This window comes from Ylistrum balloti, unplaced genomic scaffold (assembly GCF_031769215.1).
Source record: "Ylistrum balloti isolate Yb309-2 unplaced genomic scaffold, AGI_CSIRO_Ybal_v1 Utg371460, whole genome shotgun sequence".
Taxonomy (NCBI): domain Eukaryota; kingdom Metazoa; phylum Mollusca; class Bivalvia; order Pectinida; family Pectinidae; genus Ylistrum; species Ylistrum balloti.
The window spans coordinates 77,003-98,165 of record NW_026782762.1 but is presented as its reverse complement, the minus strand read 5'-3'; the positions used below and the strand labels follow the sequence as shown (position 1 = coordinate 98,165).

Sequence of the window (21,163 nt, the reverse complement as noted above, 5' to 3'; positions counted from 1 at the left end):
TTCAGAATCAGGATTTTTATTTTCAGTAATCAAATTAAGACTATTTTCCATATCCGTCACTTTCTTTGCAAAAGCAGTAATGTCTTTAATGCTTAAATAGATGTAAGAAATTATCCATACATGGTCAAATTCGTTTCATTCGCATGTTGTCACGATTTTGTACATGTGAACCTAAGAACTTTCTTGATATGAATAAAGAGAAAACTGTAACACATGCCTTTACACTGAATATGTGAATAGCTTTCAGTCCATTGATTTTAGCGATACAATTAATACATGAAAATCGATTTCAAATTAATCATGTGATGCACATAGTAAATTTACTGGTGTGTTACCAAACCGGATATATCATAAGAGTATTCTCCCCTGGATTGGCTTAGCGACAGTGTACACAATTTTTCAAAAGGGAAGATCCAAGGTATTTATAGCCGTATATAGAAATTATACCATCTGGTTTGGGTACGTTTTTCGTATTATCTGACAAGCAGGTATTTACGTAAGATATGCACGAGCAACTGTCACGATATAAATGTGATTTCGGGAAAAATGGTTTTGCCTGTCAAGAGCGACATCCTGGATCACAGGGGCATATAACAATAACTTTTATAACCAACATCTATGTAGCGGTGGTAAGCACTTGTGGGCGTGTTAGGTCTATATGGTATATTGCTTTTGAAAGTGATTGTTACAGGCGTGCCCTTGTTCTCGTGATAGTATTAGTTGTGTTACCAAACATGAACTGGATTTCAATGCACACACTTACACTGATTCGTTGAATATGTATGTATACCTTCATACCTTTTGCAGGTTCTCGATGCTCGTTATGAGGTTACATTAGCCCTGATCAAACTATTGTAGCCATATAAAATAGAACTTAATTTTCGCTTAATTGTAAAAGATGAGAATACACTGGTTATCTTAACTAGCTTCGGCTTGTGTGAGTTTTCCTTTAGTCAAGCATTAGAGAGTCTGACTAGAGACTGAAAGGTGGCTATAGTTCAAACCCTGGGGGCAAGGTATTTTTGATTCGCTTCCCTAATTCCTATTCCTATTCTATAGAAGTCCTTTGGTAAATATGCTAGCGAAAATCCCTTGACTTTGAGTAAGGTGATGACGTATTGGTGACTGGGCATATTGTAGCTGGAATATTTACTGAATAATGTACATGCACTCAACTTTTTATTTGTTGTTAAAATTGCAGGATGGGGATCCTTGGACTTTTTGACTCCGCTATCCCTTACAAAGGCCAGAAATACAAGGATCTGAAGAAATCTTGTGTATCTACTGGCACTCTGTTTACAGATGAGGAGTTTCCTCCCAAAGACTCGTCACTGTCGTATGATTCTAACAAAATACCACACAATGTACAGTGGAGAAGACCAGGGGTAAGATAAATTCATACTTAGTATAAATCAAAATAGATCATGTTTGAAAAATTGGTCACTGTTCATATATTTCAGATCCAGGTATAGATGGCAAAAATCCTAATGAATTTCTGATAGTCACTCAAGGGGTCAGAGAAAAGAGGTCTTTATAGGCAGTTGACCTTTATATAGATGTTCAATTACTGTAAGTTGTATAACACCAAAAATAGACGTACATAGAGGTGGTCATTATAGTAGGATGGATTGGGAGAGTGGTAAGCTAGTCTACTCTAGTAGCTCTTCTATAGTTACTCATAGTAACTCAAAGTCTAAATCTATAGTTACTCATAGTAACTCAAAGTCTAAATCTATAGTTACTCATAGTAACTCAAAGTCTAAATCTATAGTTACTCATAGTAACTCAAAGTCTAAATCTATAGTTTCACAAAATTGTTGTTGGAAGTGTTATTAATAAAGTAAAAATTGGCAAATACACATAAAAACTATATACATGTAGTACATAAGGGCTAATTCAGAGAAGGGCGTTAGTGCTTCATGTTAAATTTGCATTTACCCAGTTGGCAATCATATGCCCATGAATGCCAGCTGAAAGCAGTTGAATGTTTATATTTACCATTTTCAGCTTTCATCTTATCATAAGGGAAGGCAACCATTATTTGCTATATTTCTTAACACTGTTGGAAATTTATGAGCTGATAATACACAACTGACATTGGTAAGGTCACATGGTATCAATGCCATATAATGGTAAATACGTGTTAATGATTGACGTCTGTATCTTACATTTATGGACATTTTTTAATGTGGGCAGATATGTTTAGAGTGCCTCAATTTGAAAGAAAAACATAGCTAAATTATTTTCAAATAACAAAACATTTTTTTAAAATCAAAAGTTCATTCCTATGCCAGGAAATTTGCAGTGATCCCAAATTCTTTATGGATGGAGCCAGTGCGAATGACTTTGCTCAGGGGGAAATTGGTAATTGCTGGTTTGTTGCTGCCTGTGCCTGTATCGCTGAAAATGCCAGTCTATGGAAGAAGGTGGGTAGATGCATATTGAGTTATAAATTTAGATCTGGTTAATGTTCGTGTTTTCATGAAATATGTCAATGATTGCTTTCAGCTATCATCTATTGACTAAAAGGCTTTTCTAATTAATAATAATTACTTTATTGATAAGATGTGACTGCTCTGTTTGTTATTATGTTTGTTATCAATTGAGCAATTGGTCCTCAAACAGCTCAGAACCTTATAACCATGCTTCCTCTCTATGTATAGCCATTTGCTGGACATAGACAAATACGCTCATGCTTTTTGCCTTGTTGTCTGTCTGTCAGGCATGGTGTGTTATTTTAGCTAGTCATTACATGAAAATGGTTACAATTCAACTCGATGTTATTAAGAATTTTGTCTGAATTTCTTATGAATTTTATTCAAAGGTTCATATTATTTTTCATGAACCATGTATATCTAAACATTGTTTTTTTTTGTTATCATATAAATTAATTTTGTATTGAAACCATGTTATTGGGTGCCTTATCTGGCTATAAATGCCTTATCCTCTTTATCTGTTAATTGCGTTTACACCAAAATTTGTTATTACACAAGAAAGGATGTTATCTCCCTTGGTATTGAAAACCAGCAAAAAATATGCTGATGTTCATACTAGCGTACGCTGTTATTGGGAATGGTTTGTTGTTATATTGAATACTACTTCTAGTGTATTACATAGTTTTACAGGCCCTCTGTGCCTCTTTTTTGCAAATTATATCATTGATATTGATTGTACCTATAATTGTGTTACTGATGTATACTAGAATAGTTCTTCTTTATTTTTGAAGTTTTTTGTTGTTTGTTTTGTTTTGACAATGTCTGATTTATGTACACAGATAGTACCTGACTTTGAAGGTCAGGAATGGATTGCAGAAAAAAATCAGTATGCGGGAATCTTCCATTTCCGTTTCTGGCGTTGTGGGGAGTGGATTGATGTTGTAATAGATGACTACCTGCCTACAAGGAATGGAAAACTTATCTATTGTCATTCACCAGTGAAGAATGAGTTCTGGCCAGCGCTTTTGGAGAAAGCATATGCCAAGTAAACATTTTAATTCAGATAAATTGTTAACTTAGTTTTTGATGCTACATTTTAAGGTAAATTTGTGGAAAAAGATATATATTTCTGTAAAGCCTGTGAATTATTTGAATCTATTTTGATCAATTTCAAGTATAAAGCTTAACAAAATATATTCCTTTTTCATTTGAATCCTACTATTGAGCCTTCAATATTGAAGTAATAAAATGATATGTTGGTAATTTTAGATACTGGCCTATATGTTCCACTCTGGCTCCAGATGCTCAAATGTTAGTCACAGCTGACTACTGATCTGTGAAAAGTTCAATTTGCTGCCACTGAACAAACAAGGGTGTTAAATGCACAATGACCACTTAAAATATAAAGCAATCTGACCGCTCACAATAGACCTACATCTGTAAAATTATAAAGAATGTTTCAAAATTTGTTAAATTCTTTTTAGAAAATGTTCACTAACCACTGGTTATCTATAACCAGCCTTTGGACAACCATGGTCTGGTGTTTGGTTTGTGTAGTGTATCAGCATTCTAGTTTTCTTATTATGCTTTACTGTACTACATTAACCCTGTAATTAAGAAAATATAACTTTTTTATTTTTGGTTCAGATTTATGATTTTTATGAGGACAAACTATATTATATTTTGGATTTTCCGGGCTATAGCTTCAAAACCGTTCAACTCTACTTTTCAAAACTTTCTGTATATATTAAGTTAGTGCCTTTTACTATTGATGACATTGCATTTTTCTTATTTTTTTAGTACCATGGAAGCATAGTCAAAAAACACAAAATTAGTGTTAACATTCCTTTCTACAACTTTGATACGATTCCACTCAACTCCACAAAACTCTCTGTATATATTAGGTCTCGCCCTAGTTGTGACGTATCTCACTGAGGACATTTTATTATTTATCTTTTTCTTTTACCATAAAATTTCTGTTTTTTATGATTTCTTGTATTACTCCAGAGCTTACAGAGTGTTGCATGAATATATTCATGGACAATACTAAGCTCTATTCAAATATCAACAATCAAACACACAGTATTTACATCAAGATATGAAGTTGAGGAGATGCAAGAAAATTTAATTGATAATTGACAAAAGAAGACTTTACATTATGCACTAGCGCTTTCACTGTATTAGATCTTCAGGTGATAGTAGCAGTACCTAATGGAGTGATGTCACAAATTGTTATATCAGTATATTATATTTGGGTTTTACACCAACAGCTGAGTAGTGCAGGGGATACTGCCACACTATGCGGCTCTTTGTTAGAGTTATTGCCCTTGTCTGTACATCTCTCCTTTAGTTTTCAAACACTTTTATAGAAACTAAGTAGACTATATCATAATCACACAAAATTGTGATTTCATGTTTGTATCATTTCTATACAATGAATTGTTTCTCTTGGTAACAGGAACACATTATAATGATATTCTTGTTGCCAGATGCTCAGTAGATAATATTTCACAGTTGTCATGAAAACAAACTCAAGTTATTGCCATTGATATAATTAACTTTTGGTTCTTTCTTTTTTCCAATTTCATTTCCATCCTTGAAAATAATGAACAATAAATCCTGTCAGATATTACGAGTTTTCCATTGATGCGAGATAACTCGCTAACTATAATGTTGTGTTACAGACTGTTTGGAGATTACCAGTCCCTTGTTGCTGGACTTACACGAGATGCTCTAGTGGATATGTCAGGTGGTGTTGGAGAGCAACTCGACATCACTGATTATAAAACTGAAGAAGAGAAAATGGAACTCTTCAGAATTCTGAAACAATCTTATAAAAATCAGTCACTAATGAGTGCTTCCATAGCAGCAGTAAGTATATGTACTTTCATATTTGAAAAATCATCTAGTTTTTTTTAGAAATTTGATATATTTCACATTACATTGACATGTCAAGAGTGTAAGATTCTATTTATCACAGTAAATAATTGCAGATTCCCTCAATCTTGCTTTCTTCAAATATTGATATTCTGACAATGTATCTGGCAATATGCCAAAGTCACCAGAATTTGCAAGAAAATTAAATTTTGTTAGTTAATTACTGTATTTATACAACAATAAGGCCAAACAAACAATAAATAACAATAAGGCCGTTCCCACCCTATTTATTACTTTTAGGTCAAATTGTAAACAAACACTATTTAATTGTCTTGTGATATGCCCAGCATTTCATAATGGATGCTGTACACCTAACACAATATCATACATTTTATTTTTATAGTCGGGTGACGACATGGAGGACGAGCTAGATTGTGGCCTCATCAAAGGTCATGCTTATAGTGTGACCTCCGTCAAGGACATCCCCATTAGTACCTCTTCAGGGCTTTTTTCTTTCTTCAAACGAGAAAAAATCCACATGATTCGTTGTAGAAATCCCTGGGGCGGGACAGAGTGGAAGGGCGCCTGGAGTGATGGGTGAGCTTATTGATAACCTGTGATAAACCAGGATCTTATGTGAGCTTCCATTTCATGCGAGATTTATAAAAAAATGAAATCAATTTTATTTTGACAAGTTTCAAGATGTCTAGGAAATATGATGTCACTATTGAAAGAATGGGATCCTTCGGCAGACTCGCCTCTGCTAGCCTGTTATTAACTGTGTGGTCATAATAAACACATGTTATGGGTGTTATTACCCTGATAAAAAGGTAGTCATATGATATATCATCATTATAAATTTACCATTTTATACATATAATAGCCTGATATAATAGTGTTACATACGCCCATCTGTCCTGCTCTGTCTTGTCAGCTCCAGTATCATTCTGAATCAATGCCATACCTTAAAAACCTCTCAACAGGTTCAGTTCATATTCTCTCCCTAGTGACCTAATATCATGTTCCACACCTGATCAGATTCTGGTTCACACTTACCCTATAGTATCATAACATCATGTTCCACACCTGATCAGATTCTGGTTCACACTTACCCTATAGTATCATAACATCATGTTCCACACCTGATCAGATTCTGGTTCAAACTTACCCTATAGTATCATAACATCATGTTCCACACCTGATCAGATTCTGGTTCACACTTACCCTATAGTATCATAACATCATGTTCCACACCTGATCAGATTCTGGTTCACACTTACCCTATAGTATCATAACATCATGTTCCACACCTGATCAGATTCTGGTTCAAACTTACCCTATAGTATCATAACATCATGTTCCACACCTGATCAGATTCTGGTTCACACTTACCCTATAGTATCATAACATCATGTTCCACACCTGATCAGATTCTGGTTCACACTTACCCTATAGTATCATAACATCATGTTCTGCACCTGATCAGATTCTGGTTCACACTTACCCTATAGTATCATAACATCATGTTCTGCACCTGATCAGATTCTGGTTCAAACTTACCCTATAGTATTATAACATCATGTTCTACACCTGATAAGATTCTGGTTCACACTTACACTTTAGTATCATAACATCATGTTCTTCACCTGATCAGATTCTGGTTCACACTTACCCTATAGTATCATAACATGATGTTCTACACCTGATCAGATTCTGGTTCATACTTACCCTATAGTATTATAACATCATGTTCTACACCTGATCAGATTCTGGTTCACACTTACCCTATAGTATCATAACATGATGTTCTACACCTGATCAGTTTCTGGTTCACACTTACCCTATAGTATAATAACATGATGTTCTACACCTGATCAGATTCTGGTTCACACTTACCCTATAGTATCATAACATGATGTTCTACACCTGATCAGATTCTGGTTCATACTTACCCTATAGTATCATAACATCATGTTCCACACCTGATCAGATTCTGGTTCACACTTACCCTATAGTATCATAACATGATGTTCTACACCTGATCAGATTCTGGTTCACACTTACCCTATAGTATCATAACATCATGTTCTACACCTGATCAGATTCTGGTTCACACTTACCCTATAGTATCATAACATCATGTTCTACACTTGATCAGATTCTGGTTCACACCCTATGGTATCATAACATCATGTTCTTCACCTGATCAGATTCTGGTTCACACTTACCCTATAGTATCATAACATCATGTTCTACACCTGATCAGATTCTGGTTCACACTTACCCTATAGTATTATAACATGATGTTCTACACCTGATCAGATTCTGGTTCAAACTTACCCTATAGTATCATAACATCATGTTCCACACCTGATCAGATTCTGGTTCACACTTACCCTATAGTATCATAACATGATGTTCTACACCTGATCAGATTCTGGTTCACACTTACCCTATAGTATCATAACATCATGTTCTACACCTGATCAGATTCTGGTTCACACTTACCCTATAGTATCATAACATGATGTTCCACACCTGATCAGATTCTGGTTCACACTTACCCTATAGTATCATAACATGATGTTCTACACCTGATCAGATTCTGGTTCACACTTACCCTATAGTATCATAACATCATGTTCTACACCTGATCAGATTCTGGTTCACACTTACCCTATAGTATCATAACATGATGTTCCACACCTGATCAGATTCTGGTTCACACTTACCCCATAGTATCATAACATGATGTTCCACATCTGATCAGATTCTGGTTCACACTTACCCCATAGTATCATAACATCATGTTCTACACCTGATCAGATTCTGGTTTGTATTGGAGTGGAGACATTGATGTATAAAGGATTGTTTTTGCTTTGTATTTTTGTATAGATCTGCTGAATGGGATCAGGTCAGTGACTCAATGAAGAAGGACATTGGTCTCACTGTGGATGACAATGGAGAATTCTGGTGAGATTTTATCTTAGAGAGCCACAAGTACATTAAGGTGGAATAATACCTTAATTGACTATTACTGACAGATGTTTTCTTTTGATGTGTGTTATAAATGAGCAATGATGTATTAGAAGCTAGTAAATCTCATCAAAGCCATCAAATCATTGATTTGTTATTTGATATTTGGCAATAAACCCATGTCTGGTAATAAGCCCACTCTCAACTATTACTGTTAAGTAGCATTACTAACTAATTTTATCTTATTGTCCTGCCTGCAGTTACATATATCACCCTTTGACATCCAGGTTTTTATGTTAGGGGGAAGGTAATCCTTTATCATCATTTTTTTGGCTATGGCTCCAAGTACACATCCTCAATAACCATGTGTACATAATATCTCGTGAACCCTGAACAGATCTGTTTCATATTCATATCATATCACCAAGGTAAAGGTCATAGGTCACCCTTGACCTATGTGATCTATTTGAGCCCCTCATGTTGTTTTCTTTCTCAGAATATTGTGAATAACATAAAGAAACTTTGGTTGAGCATTGAAGGTAAAAAAGTCTTTTTCTTTTAAAAAAAAAATCAAATTCTGATGTCAACCATATACATGTACTTAACTGCTCAAATTCCATATATGGATATAAGTATTTTCATATACTTTCTAGGTTTGACCAGTGATCTTTAAACTATGATTGTCAATTACAGGATGTCATTTGAAGATTTCTGTAACTACTACACCGACATAGGAGTGTGTCACATTATCAACACATCCTTCTTTTCCCTGAAAAAGACATGGAAAGAGGGCGAGACGGTTGGAGAGTGGAGGAAACCATCACGGAGTGGAGGCTGTAGTAATCATAAAAAATCTTTTCTGAAGAATCCGCAGGTACATTTGTAGCTGTGTCCATTATGTACACTGTCCTTGTCTAACCTATGTGACAACTTGCAGTTGCAGTTTCTTGATGTGTTTAGTTTGTCAGTGAGAATTGAAAATACCTGCTTGATTCAATAAGGAGTGTAATTTGAGGGATCAATTTTCTAAAATGTTTGAAATTTCCTAAAAAGTTCTTTTTAAAAAAAATCAATAAAATGATTTAAGCCAGAGAATTATGCTAGGGAAAATAGACCCCCACCCAACTCCATCTCAAAGTTATTTCCTAGCTGAAAAATTCCTCCCTTTTGACAAAGATATATGAACAACACATATTATTGTAAAAACATCACATTTGAAGATTGCTGCATTCCTATAGTAACCAATGTGAAAATGTTTGATGGACTATCACGATGTTAATCAAGAGGTACTGATGAGTGAGAGTGTATAGTGGGTGGTTGGATGGTACAATGATGGTAACAATACAGTTATAACCTAGACTATAGAGTTTGGTTCCTAAAATGGAGTAGGGTGAATCAATATGTAAATTCAGAAAGTTCATTTGATCCCTAGGGATCTGGGAAGTGGACTTCAAATTGTCACTTTTCTGTAATGCTTGTATAAATTTCATTCAAATGTTTTTCTGAAACTTGCAATAAACTGAGGGATTGGGCTCCGAATGGGGAAATTAGTCAATATTTTGCTTCAAGACACTACTCATCATTAAAGACTAAATTGAATTTTATCCAAATTTGGTCTGAAAAATTATTGCTGGTTTGTTATCATTTCATAAATTCAGAAAGTTGATTTGACTCCTAGGGAGCTGAGGGCAGGACCCCAACAGGCAAAGCTAGTCAATATCTTGCGCAAAAATGCTACTCTTCATTCATGCATGAATGGATTTTATCCAAATTTGGTCTGAATCATTACTGGAGGTAGGTTATCACTTAATATCTTCAGAAAGTTGATTCAGTCCCTAGGGACCTGGGGGCAGGTTAGACATTCTTTTGCTTCAAAACCCTACTCCTTGCCTGGATAGATTTCAACCAAATTTTACCCGAGTGGCATGAGGTGATCCTGAGATTGTTGTGATGAAATCTTAAGTTGTAAAAATATCATAACTCTTCCTAGACAAATAGACTGAACTTCTTGTCCAGTTTCATTCACAGCAGTGAGAAAAATATTGTGAGTTTGATTACTTAAGGAAAAGAAAAGATGATATATTGTTATTTTTCAGCCTGATCAAAACTTAAACAGTAACCATGTATGAGTAGCCATCTGTAACATGACTGTACAGCATTTTTCATGAACAGAACCTACCGTTAATGAGGTTCTGATATTCTCAAGGAATAATCCAAAATTTTACTTTATCAGATTTGACAGACCACATACCATCAGATCTGTGATCTGTCCATCCATTTGTCGATTGTCAGATGACTGTTTAGAGCCATTGCCCTGTTGCCTGTTAATATGAGTTAGTATAAAATATGTTATAATTTCAATCCCTAATGGGGTAATGTGCAGGTCAACTACACTTTTTACAGGATAAATAAAGTATGTTTGTAATTAGACATTTTTTTTATTTAATTCAATAAATTGTCGCAGAGCAAGACTTAGAACCATGTAGATAATGAGTATGACTTGAGTAAGTTTGAGTAGGAGGTTTGATCCTTGCTAAGCTGTGTATAATATCATTGTTCCACAGTTTGTGTTCGAGGTGACAAAGGAAGAGGATGAAGTGTTGGTTTCTTTGGAGCAATTTGACCGAAGAGTAAACAAAGAGGATGGAGAATCACAATTCACTATAGGAGTGTCTATCCTTAAGGTATTGTTTCTAAATAAGTGTACCTTTTAAAATCTTGATACATCTACGATAGCTTGTGTTAAACTTTTTTTTTGTAATTATCTTTTTATTTCCATTTTAATGTACAATACACATCATCATTATCATCATCACCACACAATCACCATCCTAATCATCATCATCATCATCATCATCATCATCATCATCATCATCATCATCGTCGTCATCGTCATCATCATCATCATCAATCATCATCATCATCATCATCATCATCATCATCATCATCATCATCATCATCATCATCATCATCATCATCACAATTCAATATCATCCTCATCATCATCACACTTATCATCACTATAATCATCCTCATCACACCATCATTAGGTATCAATCATCATCATCACATCACCTCCACTACCACCACCAACTTCATCATCTCAAATCAATATCATTATCATCATCACCACAACCATCATCACCACAACCATCATCATCATCATCATCATCATCATCATCATCATCATCATCGTCATCATCATCATCATCATCATTACAAATCAAGATCATCATCACCATTTCATTATTATCATGATCCTTATCACCACCACCACCATTATACCCTCATCATCATCACAATCATAATTCTCATTCACTACATCACTATCCACACCATTTCACACCTCACAAAATTCAGTAATCTTAACAGCATACATCAACTCCAGGGAGCAGTAACCAAAGATTTCAAGAGATGGTGTATTTAATATCAGAAATGCTGACTAAAAAAACAAAAAACAAAAAAAGGACACAGATGCCAACAAATTTTTCAGATATGTATTGCACATAATTTACTGGACAGAAAAAAACAGTGAGAAATAGGAAAAGCATTTAAGAAAAAAGATGAAAGAAATGGATGGAAGACTGAGAGGATAAGAATGGCCTTGTCAAGGGTTTGGAAACATCCTACTTTCGTATAAATATATATTATATATTTGAGGATAAAATTTACAAGTAGAATTTATCAGAATTCGACTACATGTCAATTAACCTTTTCCATTTACTCCATTCTACATCAAACTTCTCCTTAACAGTATCGCCCTTACTAACAGCAATATATTTGTGGACTTTGTAATTGTCTTTAATGGAGTTTACCAATGAGTTTACCGGTATATGCAAAGAATTATGCAGACACCTCATTCTATATATATACTGCTTCATGATAATTATAATTTCATTATCTACCCTATTGATATGGGAACTTGAAAAAATTCCAAAGAAGAAAGATTTTTTATTAATTGAAAAAGGAATAAGTAATGCCTGTAATAGTATTTCAAAACTTTGTAGTAAATTCTGTACTTCATTACATTCCCATAAAATATGAGTAATAGTTTCTCTTTCAGAGTTACATAAAATACAGAGAGGTGAGCTAACCAGACCAATTCTACAGAGAAAAGAATTTGTTGTCAGAATATGATGAACTACTCTGAACTGGAACCATTGAAGTTTTGAATTTTTTGTAGTATGGAAGGGGATCTTGAAAATTTTGGCCCATTCTTCGTCATTAATATCGTCAAATTCTTGATTCCATTTCAATTTACAAGACGGTGCCACATCATTCTTAATCAAGATATCATAAAATAGTTTTGTACCTCTAACTAGGTTAAAAAAGGGTTGTATGTTTACAGGAATGAATGGGTAAGCTATGTTCAATAAAGTTAAATCATATGAAGAGATAAAATCTTTTATTGAAGATATGAAGCTGTGGTACTGAAGAAAATTTGTAGCAATGTGATATTTACATGTAAACTCATTTAAGGTATAAAAAGACACTGGAGCAACTTCTTTTAAAACATCACATATATTGATCACACCCTTCTTGTACCAATCCTTGTAAAAAATAGGTTTCCCCCCAATACATATTTTTTTGTTATACCAGAGTGGTATTTTGGAGATTAACTCATTATTTTCCAAATTATCTCTTTGCACAATGAATTTATACCATGATTTAAAAACATCTTTCCAGAACTGATTTTTACATTTACTTATACATAACTGTATATATTCACTACCACAATTTGCCAGCAAATCAATATCAATATAGGTTTTTAAAATAGCCTGCCATTTTTCAGTGGTTTGAAATAACCTCCTTATCCAACTTAATTTTAAAGAGCTCATGAAGGCATCTATATTAACCATCTTAAGACCTCCATTGACATGGTGTTGAACAACAACATCTCGCTTAATTTTATCTGACCCCCCATTCCATAAATATTGAAATAAAATGGAATTCAATTTTTTAATAAGGTTTTCATTTGGATTTGGAAGTGAAATAAAAAGGTGATTAAACTGTGATATAAGCAAGGATTTGATGACATGAATTCTACCAATTGGAGTTAAAGACCTTCTGCTCCATTGTTTAATCAATGATTTTAACCTGATGAGTTTTTTGTCAAAATTCAGCTTTGGAATTTCGTGAAGATTAACACTAAAAATAATTCCCAAAAGTGTAAATTTATTCATTCCCCACTGTAAATTGAAATCTGGTAAAAATGAATCTTCACTATATTTTTTATTACCTATCCACACTACCTGTGTTTTCTCTACATTAATTTTCAACCCTGAAATTTTTGCATACTCATCAAGTTCCTTAATTGCTTCTGTCAAAGATTGTTCTGGACCATCTAAAATGAGGGAGGTATCATCTGCATACCGAGAAACTAAAATTGGACAATTATCAATATCCATACCTTTTATATTAACATTATTCCGCAATCTCAGGGCCAAGATTTCTACACAAAGTATAAATAAATATGGGGCGATCGGGTCCCCTTGCCTACAGCCTCGTTTAATATTAATAGAAGACGACAAATTACCACCCTGATTAATAACTTATGTTAAACTTGTCTCCTCATGTGTTGTGAGAATAACTGGACATGGGTCAATGTGCCATCCACAGTTGAAGATAAAATTGACCCCCTCATATTTCCATTGTCTTTCACTTTTACATATAATGGCACCGTTATTTCCCATAACCTTTTTTGTGGTGATCCAGCAGTTTCATGGGATTATTGCATTATTAAGTAAAAGAAAATCGAGAAAATTCAGAAATATTTCACAGATTTGTGAAACTTGCTTGAGACATGTATTTATCTATTTTTAAAAGGTCTATGTTTCTGTATCAAGAAAAGCTTTGGTGTTTAGATCACCTGAGCCGAAGGCTAATGGTTACCTATTGCTATCATGATTTGTCTGTCATCGTGCGTCGTTAACTTTTCACATATTTCACTTCTTCTCAAGAACCACTGAATGGGTTTTGACCAAACTTGGCACAAAGCAACCCCATGGAAGGTTGCGAAGAAAAAGGGCGTGGCCCCAATAGGGGCCCCAGGAGGGGAAAAAGGGGGGTAAAATTAGGTAAATCTTTAAAAATTTTCTTCTCTTGAACCAACAGTCAGATTAAGTTCATATTTGACATTTAGGGTTCTTATGGTAAGGTCTACAAAGTTTGCGAATGAAAAAAAAATCAGGTCAAAAACGGCATCACTAGGGGGTGCTCAAAAAGGTAGAAAATTCAACTTTTACCAATTTCAACCAAATTTGATAGAAAGCATCCCTTAGTAAAGGACATATGAAATTATGTTGAAAAAAGTGATTATGTCCCTTTGGGGCCCATAAGGGGTGTAAAAGGGGCCATATGTAAAAACATTCTTTAAATGACTTCTTCTCAAGAACCAGTGGATGGATTTTGACCAAACTTGGCACAAAGCATCCCCATACACACGGTCCTGCACAAGTGTTGTTACATTTTTGCAACATTTTAAAATCCCCAGATTATTGACATATATTCCTCAGGTGACCGTTAAGGCCCCTTGGGCCTCTTGTTTTATTAACTGTCAGTATATGGTAACAAAACTTTTTACAAATTAAATTGAATCCTGTCAGATGTGAATAACAGAAAAACATAAAACATACAATTGTATTAAAAAATTGTAGTGACATGAGAACAACTCGGGTAATGAATTATAGAAAAAGTGAAATTGTTTTCCAATAGACCTCTAGGTTGTTAGCTGTTCCATTCTCTGGTCCTAATTGTGTTTCTCCTTATTTACCCTTTAACAGATGTTGTTATACAACTGTGGTAATGTACCAGTAGTGTTTTTTTTTACCATAATGTAATATAAACTTTATTTATTTTACAACAATTGAGAAACAACTCTTGTTTGCCTGAATGTGAGGGCACGAGGGATCTTACTGTGGGAGGAAACCAGAGTACCCGGGGAAAGCCTATGTGGTTAGGCAGGTGACCCCCTTACCTTCTCATGTTCGTTCCAGGAATCAAACACCTGACGGCTAAGTGAAAGGGGAGTGCAGTACCTCTGCACCACCTAACCACACATCATTTTCTGATTTCATTGGAATCTTAAAAGTAAAATGGTTTGTTAATTTTTCCCCAGAGTTATGGCCATTTAACTTTAAAACATTTATCGAAAGATTTAACAGCATTTGAAAGACCAATATTTGAAAGTCTTGCAGTAAATTCCAGCGAGGATTTAAAAGAGATTGCAAATGCTGTTTTTGTTTATCAATTTTACCAGTTGGACCAGTGTTGCGGACCTACTGATTTCATTTTGTTGCCCCTTTAAGTCCTGTATTAATACTCATAGGTCTGTTTTGATTGCTACCCCTTAAAGATTACCTTTAACATGCTAAAAACCAGTTTGTTCATTTATTGTAAATCTCTTGTATTTTCTGTGGGATTTATTTTTGCATTGAAATGTGGGGAGATACAGTCTCGAATTCAAAGTAGTCCTCACGGTGGTTATTTGTAGGAAAATAACTCTGGATGGCATCCATGTTGATTTGGTTACCAATACTGAATTCTAGAGTGCTGGTCTCATTTGCAAATTTTACGTCATTTTTAGATCAGCAATCGTGAAATCCTGAATTAGCAAATATATCTACAGAGGTATATAAGTTTGTGAAATAAAATATTAGCAGAATGCCACTGATTTACCGTAAACAAAATGGCTGCCCATTCTATCGGGGATTTTTTGCCCTATATTCTGTAAGCAGAACATCAATTTTGTTTACTGAGTCACAGCACACATCACCACAAAAACCAGAAACATCAAAATGCTCCAAACTTGACCTCATTTGCCAGCAGGGGCATCAATGTTTTTGTGGTGGTCGGATGGCACCATGGTAAAACACTCACCTTTCACTAATCTGTTTGGGGTTAACTCCAAGAATGGACGTAAACAGGTATGGGGTCACTTGCCTGACTTTGTGGGTTTTCCCTGGGCACTCTGGTATCCTCCCTCACTAAGATCCCTCGTGTGTGTTTTCCCCGGGCACTCTGGTTTCCTCCCACACTAAGACCCCTCGTGTGTGTTTTCCACGGGCACTCAGGTTTCCTCCCTCACTAAGACCCCTCGTGTGTGTTTTCCCTGGGTACTCAGGTTTCCTCCCTCACTAAGACCCCTCGTGTGTGTTTTCCCTGGGTACTCTGGTTTCCTCCCTCACTAAGATCCCTCGTGTGTGTTTTCCCCGGGCACTGTGGTTTCCTCCCTCACTAAGACCCCTCGTGTGTGTTTTCCCCGGGTACTCAGGTTTCCTCCCTCACTAAGACCCCTCGTGTGTGTTTTCCTTGGGCACTCTGGTTTCCTCCCTCACTAAGACCCCTCGTGTGTGTTTTCCCTGGGTACTCTGGTTTCCTTCCTCACTAAGACCCCTCGTGTGTGTTTTCCCCGGGCACTCTGGTTTCCTCCCTCACTAAGACCCCTCGTGTGTGTTTTCCCCGGGCACTCTGGTTTCCTCCCTCACTAAGACCCCTCGTGTGTATTTTCCCCGGTTACTCAGGTTTCCTCCCTCACTAAGACCCCTCGTGTGTGTTTTCCTCGGGCACTCTGGTTTCCTCCCTCACTAAGACCCCTCGTGTGTGTTTTCCCTGGGTACTCTGGTTTCCTTCCTCACTAAGACCCCTCGTGTGTGTTTTCCCCGGGCACTCTGGTTTCCTCCCTCACTAAGACCCCTCGTGTGTGTTTTCCCCGGGCACTCTGGTTTCCTTCCTCACTAAGACCCCTCGTGTGTATTTTCCCCGGGTACTCAGGTTTCCTCCCTCACTAAGACCCCTCGTGTGTGTTTTCCTCGGGCACTCTGGTTTCCTCCCTCACTAAGACCCCTCATGTGTGTTTTCCCTGGGTACTCTGGTTTCCTTCCTCACTAAGACCCCTCGTGTGTGTTTTCCCCGGGCACTCTGGTTTCCTCCCTCACTAAGACCCTTCGTATGCTTCCATACAGGCCAACAAGAAGGATTAATATAAGTTGGTAAACTTGTTTAACAATTTTTGTAAAACAATTAAAAGTTGATATAATGTTTTTTTTTATCTAAGTTGAGTGAGCTTGAAGTATGGAAAAGCGCAGTTTCTAAGCAAATATTTATATTATATATATATTCTTCTGTCCGTTTCAGACTGACTTAAACAGAGTCTACAGAATGCATGACTCGATGAGAGAAGCACATTCGTCATCATTTGTAAAATCTCGCAGTGTAATGACGAGAGCAAAACTAAAACAGGGGAAATATTGTGTAATTCCGTCAACTTTTGATCCTGGTTTTGAAGGCGAGTTTTTCCTTCGGTTGTATGCAAGTAGCAGTCCAAACTTAAAGTAAGTAAATAATTACTAGCAGTGATAATATATTTTATGGAAATTAACAGGAACCTATCATCAGTGCTGCCATAAATTGTAATCAAATCCTAAACTTGTATTATCAGCCATGCAAACACACATGTAACACTGAACAAACATATTTCTGTATGACTTGTATACATGTATGGAGTTATTTGTCTGCAGGGAACTTACTCTCGAGGAGCCAGACAGAAATAGTGGATGTTGCTGCAGTCCGTTTTATATGTGTAAAACTTACAAGTCAGCCTTACAAATTCTTATCAGTAGTGGAGAAGGATTGGAGGGTATGGACTTAGACAGAAGTAAGTATACACAGCAGCTGTTGGCATAAAGATGTCATGTTGTCTGAGTTATTTACTCTTTGTGTGCTTATATGGAGTTATGTGGTGGCGATATCTTGCCATTTCTATCAGGCATTAAGTTGTTTTCATAACCAACTTCTTCTTTAAAATCAAAGTTCCAAGAATCATGTTTTGCCCATAACTTGATATGGTGTATGGCTAACAGAATTGCCCTAACAAATTACATTGCTGTATTATTTCAAGCCCACAGAGTTCAAATGTCTTTCACATTCAAACAGCAGTTCAGTTTCTATAACAACCTTGGAACGAAATTCAATTTAGGACAAAATAAGGAACTCAGGAGTAAATTAAACTGTAATTATCCCAACTTAGTTTAGGCAAAATGTCCTAATCATTTTGTCTGTGCATCTGTGTGTCTGTCCATACATCTGTGTATAGCTTGTGTACAAGGTATGAATAGCTGGACAAGGTTACTTCAGATTTACATTATGGTACACTGTCAAGATATGCATATTGTAAGATTTCTGTGGTCAATGGTCAAGTTTTAAGGTCAAAGGTCACTGTAGACCACTTTTGAAAGAAAAACATTGTGTAGAAGATATCACATCAACCCTTTAACAAATTAAGTTCATATTTACACCATTTAAACCATCAAAATCTACACATGGAAAGATTCTGGTGGTCAATGGTCATGTTTAAAGGTCAAAGGTCACTTTGAAATGGTTGTGTACAAGTTACATTTCAAGATATTTAGGTAATGAGTGCATAATTCTGTAATGTGCTTTTTCATTTTTTTCTTCTTTTTCTTTTTAAGATTATTAATACATTAGCAATTTAGAATAATTACTTTAGCAATTGTGTTGATAATAATGAAAATTTATCCAATTTACAGATTCAGTGTCCCCACAACAGCCAGAGTCATACTTTGATGGGCTAATATCTTTTAAATAATAATTTTCAAATAAAAAAAAAACTATTACCTGATAAATTTTGGAAGTATTTATCAAATCATGATAATGCTGTCTAATTACTTGTGGATCTGTGTTATAGAGTCTGACCCGTTTGTTATTGTCCGTTGTGAGAAGGAGAAAGTGAAGACACCAGTGATAGCCAATGACCTCAATCCAAAGTTTGACGAGCGAGTCACATTTTACCAAAAGACACCAAAAGAGAATGTCACTTTAGAGGTAAACGCTGTTACAGTCCCTGATCACAAAAATATGTATGTTCCTAAAAAGCTAATGAGCATGATTAGATTTTTTTTTAAAATAGTGATATCAACTTTAATTCAAGTTTAGATTTATGTAAAAATGATTATTCAATTTAAAGTGCCAAATGTGATTGTCCTTTAGTATAAATCACAAATCAGAAATCTTGGATAAAAAAAGTTTGTTGTTTTTTAAATCGGGGAAATTAATATTAATTCAAGTTAATTATAGACTTATGTACAGAAGATAATTTAATTAAGTGTTGAATAAAAAAGATTTTGTTTTAATTGGGGAAATTAACATTAATTCCAGTTAATTATAGAGTTTTTGGGTATCATTTATACCCATTCAGGATTATAACTGTAATGATGGTGTCCTGTGAAATGACAACATACAATATTTATCAGCCAATAAGCCTATTTGGTAATAAGTCCAACCATATATATTACTGTTCAGTGAAATCATCCAATAATACATTCCGTAACATTGTACATGTATGCAGATCATGTCAGATTTCTTCAGTTTTATTTTGCTGATAATTTTCCAGGTGTGGAACCACAACCTGATAAAGGATGACTTCATGGGAATGTGTACTCTGTCTATGACACAAAGGAGTTCCTTCAAGGGAGGCAGCAAATTGATTGGATTGCCCTTAATGGGCAAAGGGAAAGAAGCAGCCAGACCTACTAAGGGTCGACTATGGGTCAATGTGCTATACACAACACTTCTGGACACTGTGTGACCACTAGACTGGACACTGTGAGACCACTAGACTGGACGCTGTGTGACCACTAGACTGGTCGCTGTCTGACCACTAGACTGGACGCTGTGTGACCACTAGACTGGACGCTGTGTGACCACTACATTGGACGCTGTAAGACCACTAGACTGATATACCATGTGACCACTAGACTGATATACCATGTGACCACTAGACTGGACACTGTGTGACCACTAGACTGATATACCATGTGACCACTAGACTAACTGTGAGACCACTAGACTGGACGCTGTGTGACCACTAGACTTGACGCTGTGTGACCACTAGACTGGACGCTGTGTGGCCACTAGACTGGACGCTGTGTGACCACTAGACTGGACGCTTTGTGACCACTAGACTGGACGCTGTGTGACCACTAGACTGGACGCCGTGTGACCACTAGACTGGTCGCCGTGTGACCACTAGACTGGACGCCGTGTGACCACTAGACTGGACGCTGTGTGACCACTACACTGGACGCTGTAAGACCACTAGACTGATATACTATGTGACCACTAGACTGATATACCATGTGACCACTAGACTGATATACCATGTGACCACTAGACTAGACACTGTGTGACCACTAGACTGATATACCATGTGACCACTAGACTAACTGTGAGACCACTAGACTGGACGCTGTGTGACCACTAGACTGGACGCTGTGTGGCCACTACACTGGACGCTGTAAGACCACTAGACTGATATACTGTGTGACCACTAGACTGATATACCATGTGACCACTAGACTGATATACCATGTGACCACTAGACTGGACGCTGTGTGGCCACTAGACTGGACGCTGTGTGACCACTAGACTGGATGCTGTGTGACCACTAGACTGGACACTGTGTGACCACTAGACTGGACGCTGTGTGACCACTAGACTGGACGCTGTGTGGCCACTAGACTGGACACTGTGTGACCACTAGACTGGATGCTGTGTGACCACTATACTGGACGCTGTGTGACCACTAGACTGGACACAGTGTGACCACTAGACTGGACGCTGTGTGACCACTAGACTGGACGCTGTGTGACCACTAGACTGGACGCAGTGTGACCACTAGACTGGTCGCTGTGTGACCACTAGACTGGACGCTGTGTGACCACTAGACTGGACGCTGTGTGACCACTACACTGAACGCTGTAAGACCACTAGACTGATATACTATGTGACCACTAGACTGATATACCATGTGACCACTAGACTGATATACCATGTGACCACTAGACTAGACACTGTGT

The 21,163-nt window shown here is 36.4% G+C and overlaps 1 protein-coding gene across 1 annotated transcript; it reads left to right on the top strand.

Annotated features, from left to right (window-relative positions):
* Positions 1-1,202: 1,202 nt before the first annotated feature.
* LOC132562599 (calpain-5-like) lies at positions 1,203-19,893 on the top strand. Its single transcript, XM_060227350.1, has 12 exons — positions 1,203-1,385; positions 2,295-2,426; positions 3,275-3,480; positions 5,120-5,306; positions 5,716-5,909; positions 8,208-8,285; positions 8,982-9,162; positions 10,853-10,972; positions 17,424-17,620; positions 17,807-17,943; positions 18,994-19,130; positions 19,699-19,893. The coding sequence occupies exons 1-12, from the start codon at positions 1,203-1,205 to the stop codon at positions 19,891-19,893; spliced, it is 1,947 nt and encodes a 648-aa protein (XP_060083333.1).
* The last annotated feature ends 1,270 nt before the right edge of the window (positions 19,894-21,163 follow it).

Bases quoted from the DNA above. Each gene is read 5' to 3' on its own strand.
- LOC132562599 (XM_060227350.1), top strand. From the start codon at position 1,203: ATGGGGATCCTTGGACTTTTTGACTCCGCTATCCCTTACAAAGGCCAG. The intron at 2,427-3,274 runs GTGGGTAGATGC...TTATGTACACAG, and splicing joins ATGCCAGTCTATGGAAGAAG to ATAGTACCTGACTTTGAAGG. The intron at 17,621-17,806 runs GTAAGTAAATAA...ATTTGTCTGCAG, and splicing joins AGTAGCAGTCCAAACTTAAA to GGAACTTACTCTCGAGGAGC.